Source organism: Oryza brachyantha, chromosome 2 (assembly GCF_000231095.2).
Source record: "Oryza brachyantha chromosome 2, ObraRS2, whole genome shotgun sequence".
NCBI lineage: Eukaryota > Viridiplantae > Streptophyta > Magnoliopsida > Poales > Poaceae > Oryza > Oryza brachyantha.
Window position 1 is genome coordinate 25,217,796 of NC_023164.2, and position 8,780 is coordinate 25,226,575.

The following is an 8,780-nucleotide window of genomic DNA, read 5'->3' on the forward strand; positions in this document are numbered from 1 at the left end:
ATTAAGCTGATAAAGGAACAGCACCGTCCGATCTAAATCCTACGGCCTGTAGGAACCCACGTGGCGAATGGCAGTGTGGTAATTCTCACCATCTTCTTCGCTCAACTGCTCCCATGATCGAAGAGCGAGCACCGCGAAAGCGCAGAAAGGTCACATCTTTCTCGCTTCCACTTCACTCGAACGGCTCTCTCCAGTTATAAACCCCACCACCAACCCTCCAATGGCGGAAATCCCCGACCCGCCTTCGCCCAACCCCGCGGAATCCGTGCTCTCCGCGTCCTGCCCTACCGATTGATCTGAGCCGCGCCGCGCGCCGTGCCCTAGATCGGGAGATCTCGGGAGGGGGACCTCGCCTCCGTCTTCCGAGGACAGTACAATGGTGGAGACGTCCGGCGGGAGGCTGCACCCGCACGGGCAGCGGCGGGGCGTGGCCGCCTTCCTCGCGGCCAACAAGACGCTGCTCGTCGCCGCGTGGGTCATCGGGTTCGCGCTGGTGTTCCTGTGGCAGAGCACCTCGGTGTTGGTCGGCGGCGTCGGTGGGGGCGTCGGGTTCCTCAGGCTGCGCTCCGCGCCGCCGCCGCCGCCTCACCCGGCGCCGCTGCTGCGCCCCAAGGCGTACAACCTGACGGATTTTGGCGGCATCGGGGACGGACGGGCGGTGAACACCGCGGCGTTCGAGCGCGCCGTTATGGCCATCGCGGCGCTCGCGGAGCGTGGAGGAGGGCAGCTCAATGTGCCGCCCGGCCGTTGGCTTACTGCACCGTTCAACTTGACCAGCCACATGACGCTGTTCCTTGCCGAGGGCTCAGAAATTCTTGGTATTCCGGTGAGATACCTCGCTCTTCAAGGTGTAGCTCTAGGATAGGAATGGAGTAATGAACTAATGATGTTAATTATATATTGCATTTTGTGCTGTTCATAGTCTCTTCGGGAAGTAAGTTCAGTTAGTTCTTTTGAGTAGTTTTGATCGCAGGGGGTAAGCACATAGCTGAATAGAAGTGAATTTTGCTAGTTGACTCGACGGTTAAAATAAAAATTTTGTTTGAGCCTAGTGTGCAGCTGAGACTGAAGAGTGAAGTTATAAGTGATACCAATGTTATTGAAATTTTGGGAAAAGCGTGGAAATTAGGTGCTTAAGTTTTCACTTGTCCGCTAAATCTGCCATCGAAGATGCATGTGCAGAATTACATATATGGATTTCTGATGTTTCCATTGCAGGATGAGAAGTATTGGCCGCTCATGCCTGCGCTCCCGTCTTATGGGTATGGCAGGGAGCGGAAAGGACCTCGCTTTGGAAGTCTCATTCATGGACAAAATTTGGAAGATGTAGTCATTACAGGTTTGCAGTTTTATTCTGAATAAACTACCTCACCTAATAATGTAGTCATAGAATTGTCAATTAAGCAACACCAGTGAGAGAAGTGCATGTTAAGCAATATAACGATGGAAACTACTTAGCAGTATGTTTGTGGTGACATAAAACAACTACTTGGCCTAATTTTATCCTCTGGTCTAAAAGTGCTTTGTTTCAGTATGCATATTTGCACTTCCTGCTCATTTGTCAAAAAACAAAGTACTCTTGTTCTTTTGCTGTCATATTCTTTAGTGATGCTTTGCTAATAATATGCAAGTTCACTGAAATGGGAACTCCTGTACTTCAGTGATTCCAGTGTGCGCTCAGTCTTATACTATTAGAATAATGGCTGCTATTCATATCACTGCTTCACTTGATGGTATAGTTACTTAACTTATGCATGCTTTCTACTTTTCCTCTGTTGAATAGGACACAATGGCAGCATAAATGGACAGGGTGAAGCATGGTGGTTGAAGCATCGCAGAAGGATGTTGAATAACACAAGACCTCCTCTTTTGCAGTTGATGTGGTCCAAGGACATTGTTGTTGCAAATATAACATTGAAGAATTCACCTTTCTGGCACTTCCACCCATATGACTGCACAAATGTAACTGTTTCTAATGTTACTATCATAGCTCCTGTTTCTGGTGCTCCAAATACGGATGGCATAGATCCTGGTAACCATTATGAACCTTCCTTTGACAATTTCCAGTCATCCTGCACTTTTATCATTTAGCTATTACAGCAAGTGCCAGCGTATTTTCAGCCTTGCTGTTATACCATCTAGGTTTGTTGCTGTTATTAATGACAGTCCTGTGATACTGAGTTATGTTTGCAGATTCTTGTCAGGATGTGCTTATTGAGAATTGCTACATTTCGGTTGGTGATGATGCCATAGCGGTAAAGAGTGGGTGGGATCAATATGGGATTGCGTATGGGCGCCCATCTGGTAACATTGTAATACGCAATCTGACGGTTCGTTCATTGGTCAGGTAACAGTTGAGACATTTTTGGCTACATTTCTTCATCTAAAATAGTGAAATATATGTTTGCGTTATATTTTCCAAGTCCTGCTCAAGATAAAATGGTATGAGAACGGAGTATTAGACCATGAAAACTTTTAAATCTGTTTGGATTGAATATAGAGTATTGCAGGTAAGGTTTACAATAGTTGTCTTGGTATGCAGTGCTGGAATTTCAATTGGCAGTGAGATGTCTGGTGGAGTTGCAAATGTTACAGTAGAGGATGTTCGCATATGGGAGTCAAGGAGAGGCTTGAGAATAAAGACTGCCATAGGAAGAGGGGGCTACATTCGCAATATATCCTACCACAACATAACCTTCGACAATGTCCGTGCTGGTATTGTGATAAAGGTTGACTACAATGAACATGCTGATGATGGGTATGACCGGGATGCCTTCCCAGACATCACGAACATATCATTCAAGGAAATACATGGGCGGGGTGTCCGGGTACCGGTCCGTGCTCATGGTAGCAGCTCCATTCCCATAAAGGATATCAGCTTTCAGGACATGTCAATCGGCATCAGCTACAAGAAGAAATATATTTTCCAGTGTTCCTTCATTGAGGGACGTGTCATCGGGTCAGTGTTTCCAAAACCATGTGAAAACTTGGATCTATACGATGAGCAAGGGCAGCTTGTTAGGCGTGCAGCAATGCTGAATAGCACGGAAGTTGATTATGATATTTGATGCACATGCAGTATCATTTATAGGTGGCCAAGGCTAACAGCAGAACATGGGTGGCAGCCCCATTCTCATTTTACTCTTTTTAGTCTTTCTTTGTATTTTGAGTTTAGAATTGTATATACAGAGGAGATTCACCTCTTCATAGGTTTGAATGCGTGGCTAATTGTATCTTATGTTTCATTTGGCCACCAACATTTTGTTCTTGCTGCCAAGCATGTAATACAACCTTGCAATCTTACAAAGCTTACACTTAGCCATTCACTATCCCTCCACAATTTTGAGTACAGAATGTTAAGTATTGTTTATCGATGCTTTAGGATGTCAATTGTCAACATGGTATGAATTTTGAATATTTTGTACATTGCTCATTTTTGCACTTTCACCTCCGTCAAACCTGGACTCTTGGAGGAGTTACTCGGCAGGAAAGTAAAGAGTGTTAAGTTACATTTTTAAATATCCATTGTTACTACTGCCTCTACTTGTTTTATTTGACACTGTTAATTTTTGAGTCTATGGTCACCATTTGTCTTATTTTTTTTAAAAAATATATAATTATGATTTGATTTATTACTAAAGAACTTTAAGCATGACTTATAGTTTTGCATATTTGCACAAGAACTTTGAATAAGATGAGCATCCACACATTGATAAAAAGTTAACGGCATCAATAAAAAACGGAAGGAGTATCATTTATTTCATAAATTTACCTACCAATTCTCTTCCTTTTTTACAGTGGAAGCTGCACGGTTACATGACCAGGGGTTTAGGATTGGTTGGTAAAATGGAAGCATGAACAAGAAGCAGGATTGGACAAAGCTTGAGGAAGTGGTGAACTCTCTTTTCTGGGGGCAGGGGACCAATCTCTCCTCTCAGCCAAGTAAGTCACTCGTACCATCCTCATATCTACTTTTTGTCATTTGGTCGTTCCCAGTTTGTTCTGCTCTTGACAAGTAGACATATTTATCATTTGTGGAAGAGGAGCACTATGGATAGATATTAGTTGTTTTTGTGGCTCTGAGAGATTGATAGGCATTGTGTAGTGTAGCCAGTAACTTTCAGGGGCATTGATTCAGATAGCTGGGGATCTGCCAATCTTTTTAGTACAACAGATAAGGTCCTTCATGCCTATCGCTGTTATTGGATCCCACATATAAACAACCACAATTTACAAGCATGTGCTCTTATTCTTGTTGTCTTGTCACTGTTGTCGTTCTGATCATAAGATTGCCACTGCTGGTTCCTGCAGCTTATAGACTTGGTCCACGTATCAATTTACAGCAAATGCTTACTCTCTCTGGTTTCATAATGTAAGTCTTTCTAGTCTTGCCTAGATTCATATGGATGTTAATGAATCTAGATATATATATAAATTATATACATCCATCAATTGATAAATTTAAGTAAGACTAGAAAGACTTATAATATGAAATGGATGTAGCAGTAATTAAAAGTAGGCCCTTTGGTATATGTTGTTTCATAAATAACACCCAATATAATCTATGTACTGCCGTGTCATCATAAAGGTCATTTAAAAATATCTTAAGAGAAGTCGCCGTTGCGCTGTAAACATGACTTTCACTTACCTTATTTGCACTTTTTGCAGCTTTTGGAAAATCTTCCATGGTCTCTTCCGATGAGTCGAAGTTAGAGCCGGTGGATTAAACAGTTGTGAATCACGTTCCCTTGTGAGGTCAGATCACACGTAAGGTTTATTTTGCTGTCCAGTATCAAACTCGCTGGGAAGATCTGTGGCAGGACTGTATGCTCTTTAAGAAACCGAGTCGTCTCTGAACATATCAGCTGACTTTTTTTTTTCTGAACTTCTGAAGGAACAATGAAAGCAAATTGATTTCTTCCACAAGAAACTGGATCATGCTTGCTCATGCCGTGATGCAGCGTGGCTATTCATGTTGATCGAATCGCATTATGGTGTATGACAGTATGAGCAGGAAAAACAACACATTGTTAGCAATTAACACAAGCCTGATCAATCGGCGAAGCGAAGGGGCAGAAGAGAAGCTTCTGAGGTAGGTTGTTACGCATTGTGCATGCATGTGTGCTTGTGGTCCATAGAAAAAGTACAATATTTTATAGCCTATCCAAACGCGGTGTCGTGCAAATATTTCAAATCTGTCTTTTTTTTCCTTCTTTTTTGCTTAATGGGATCCTTCGGTTCTTTGGTTCAGGTCGTCAGGTGTGTTAGCTAAGTGTCACATTCATGAAATTTATGCCACTTGCTTAATTAATTAGAAGTAAGGAGATTTAGGTGAGTAAAACCAACAAATTTCTCGCCTGCCATAATTACTCAGTGAAAACTTTCACCTTTCGGTTCGTTATACGTCCACGTTTTTTTACCATGCTCGGATTTTATGGCACTGCCAAATTGGGAGCTCTTCATGTTGTTACAGTTTCTTTAAAAATGCATTAAGCACCTCTTCAGTTCTTCTCAAAAAGTTTTTTTTTAATCTAGGTGCAATGGCGATATGAATGTCACGAAAATAGTTATGAAAAATTTCATAAATTTTGATAAGGTAGAATATGATGCTATAAGAAAGAATAATTCCATCTGTTTGCAAGAATAGTTGTTCCGTATACTGGCACAGTGGCATCATATCCTGCAAGGAAAATCGTTTTAACAGGTTTTATATTTCTCGTTCTGGTAACAAGAAATCAAGCGCAATAAGAGCAAGTATAATAGCAGGCTATAAGCCGGCTAAATACTAAGGTGGGGGAGAGAGAGGAGAAGCGAGTTATAACTTAATAGCCAGCTCTGATTAAAAAACCAAGAATCTATGTGAGAGAAACGCATCAGTCTTATATTAATTATAAACAGTTAACTATTATATGAATAGGCTAAGGAAAAACTATAAGGATTCTTCTTGCTGATTATATTATTAATCTTGCTCTAATATTACATTAATTTGCTCATGCAAGGGAAGTAACTTTCCAAGCTGTACATTCGTGAGATAATGATCAGACGATGGCAAGTTGACAACTCTCACCTGAGAATTGACCCGTCAGAAAGAATTCTCCAAGCTGTAGCTGTTGTTTTCCTTGCAATTCACGAAGGACGAAGAATACTCAGTCCTAGGTCTTAGGCTCCGTGTTACAGTTACATGGCCAACCAAACAGGGACCACGCATTTATATTGCATGATATACTGCCCCAAGTCCCCAGAAGGTATTTTAAGACCTTGAGAACTTTCATAGGGGAGTATTTTCTATTAGCAAATTTAATATTAAAGTCAACTAATAGCTACAAATTTATATTAAAGCTAACATGTTATATTACAACATTGACTATAATATTTTGCCCATATCTCTCTCACCGGTGTATTTAATACATATATCTTGGAGCATAAGAGCATTCCCAAACCAGTGATTACGATGGTATCCATAGCATTAAATAAATGAGAAAAGAGAATGAAACCATGTCTTGCATGAGACATGGTTTCTACGTAACATCTAAGATATCATGTGAAATAAGTAACATTAAATTTAAGTGTGGAATAGTAGTGTTTGTATTGGAAAAGTAGTGTCTAGTACTAGTTTCTTAATGATTGGAAGTTTATAGAAACCATATCTAGTATTATGGGTTGAAAATGCCATAAGCAGAACTAGTTCTTGCATGAGAGTTAGCACTATTTATTTTTTATTTTCTCTCTCCTCCATATAGGTTTATAGTTGGCTTATAGATTGTTATTATACTTAGCTTTAGCTCTTGAATTGTTTGACAATATATAGGTCGTGTTTAAATCACATGATGATCTCGACTTATTGGCATCACGTAAAATGAGATAAGTCATTAACGCATGAATAATTGAATAATTTGATAATTGATTTATCTGACTTTGTAGAGCAACTTACATATAGATTTTTTTTAACAAGATACATATTGTTCGATAGATCGAGAAACGTGCTCATTGAAAAGGGGAATTAGCTCAGCGGTTTAGCTTGTTCAAACACAGTCATACTCGTATTATAGTGTGATCTATCTGGGTATAAATATATATGATTAAATTTAATTTACACATTGAGAAAAAAACAAACTATAAAAAGTTGTATAAGCAGTAGCAATTGGATTTGTTGTTTCTTTTTATTCTTCGTCTATAGATCGAAATGAGACATACCTCATTATTTGCCGGTCGGCTTATATATAAGCTATATATAGTTAGAATTTAAATTTTAAAATATAATTTTAGAGTTGAATTCAGGTCTAGAATTTAGGGTTGAACATAGTTTTAGACATACCTCATCCTTTTTGTTGATTTCTATTTTTCGAATTTGGTTTTTGATCATTAAAGAATATAAGTGCATAAGTCTTAATTACCCTAAAACACACTTGTTATGCATGTTTGCGACGTTAATGCACACGCCATTCACATGGTCGAGAAAATGGCAGTACAAAGTGCAGAGAAAAAAGTTTTATTGTTAGTCCGTTCACAGCCAGAAAGACGCACATCCTACTTTCTTTCTTTTTCTTTGAAAATTTTGCGTGCAATGTTTCCTCTTCCACGAACAATCTAACTAAACTCTGAACAAGTACCACCGAAAGTAGCTGTATTAATTATTGGATCCTTAACTTGCAGCACTCCGTACATGCATCGATTCGAAATCTTGGACGCTTGAATAGAATATACTCCATGTAGGAGTATTAGTATGTCCATGTGTAATTAATCGCGTGTTTGTTATAATTACACTTTGGCAGTGGGGTGAAGCGCCTTTGTATATTTATTAACATGTGTTTAATTATTTATCTTTATTAAAACTTGTAATTGTAGTTAGTTTTGTGGTTAAGTTATCATATTTTATCAAATATTTTTAATTATAACTTACATTTTTATATATTAGTTTAAACTTTCTAAATAAGAGGAAGGTCCGGGTATGTGATAAATGTCGTAATTATCCACGTGTCATGTACTGTGGCCACTGCCGTGACGAAGTAGATGAACATTAAGTTTGCAGGTTGTCATAATGTCATTTTTTTTTGGAGCATTTTTAGTGGGATCTCGAGAGAATCTGGATACTCCTTAATTCCATTTCTGCTCATATTTCACTGTCGGGCACCGATCCACTGTTGTTTCACTTGCATGTGGGCCCGTAGCATCTTTGCTAGCCAGAGTGCTAGGGCTTTTTCCTATTATCAACCATGTGGACATGTTCTTTTTCATGATCTATGATTGACGGATAAATCAAATATTAATATTATAGAATTAATAAATACCTTAGAAAAGGTTATCCAGGCATAGGTGTTCTAAAATACTTTCAACTTGTAGTAAAATTAATTTAGACCATTTATTTTTTTCTAATCCAATAAATCGAATCTATTTATACTATTGCATTAATTACTGGTGGTCCAATATTCTTTTCTATTGGTCGTAAAACTCTAAACTAAAGGTTGAGATTCTTTCTGCTGATACCGTAGTTGACGTCATCGAAGTAATGTTGACAAAATGACTCCTTTTGTCGCACAAAGATTTCAAATTTGAAACAAAACTAGCAAACTAGTGGTGAGAATAAAAAAGGCGATGTTTTTGTTTATTATAAAGTGGTAGAGAAGATGTATTAAAGGGATAAAACTTTCGACAAGCTGACTCAGGTAGGTAAGAAACAAAAATTAAAGTTGTTTTTAGAATAATTTGAAGAGATAAAAGAGAGTCTTAATGAGACTGAGAATATTGAGAGAATTGCACTTTCAGAGGTTCCGTTCGTTTAC

The 8,780-nt window shown here is 39.0% G+C and overlaps 1 protein-coding gene and 1 long non-coding RNA gene across 2 annotated transcripts; both read left to right on the forward strand.

Annotated features, from left to right (window-relative positions):
- Positions 1-140: 140 nt before the first annotated feature.
- LOC102721904 (probable polygalacturonase) lies at positions 141-3,307 on the forward strand. The gene is made up of 5 exons (XM_006649035.3): positions 141-826; positions 1,219-1,339; positions 1,784-2,032; positions 2,194-2,347; positions 2,543-3,307. Exons 1-5 carry the CDS (start codon positions 377-379, stop codon positions 3,066-3,068), a joined length of 1,500 nt encoding a protein of 499 aa, XP_006649098.1. The 5' UTR covers positions 141-376; the 3' UTR covers positions 3,069-3,307.
- Positions 3,308-3,803: 496 nt separating this feature from the next.
- On the forward strand, positions 3,804-6,413 carry LOC107303625. Its single transcript, XR_001549583.1, has 4 exons — positions 3,804-3,942; positions 4,669-4,767; positions 4,895-5,092; positions 6,000-6,413. It is a non-coding gene; the product is annotated as an uncharacterized LOC107303625 (long non-coding RNA).
- Positions 6,414-8,780: the final 2,367 nt, after the last annotated feature.

What these genes read in the sequence shown, in the direction of transcription:
- LOC102721904 (XM_006649035.3), top strand. Translation starts at nt 377, where the DNA reads ATGGTGGAGACGTCCGGCGGGAGGCTGCACCCGCACGGGCAGCGGCGG. An exon ending in CAGAAATTCTTGGTATTCCG is followed by an intron (nt 827 to 1,218) that starts GTGAGATACCTC and finishes TTTCCATTGCAG; the next exon opens with GATGAGAAGTATTGGCCGCT. An exon ending in ACGGTTCGTTCATTGGTCAG is followed by an intron (nt 2,348 to 2,542) that starts GTAACAGTTGAG and finishes CTTGGTATGCAG; the next exon opens with TGCTGGAATTTCAATTGGCA.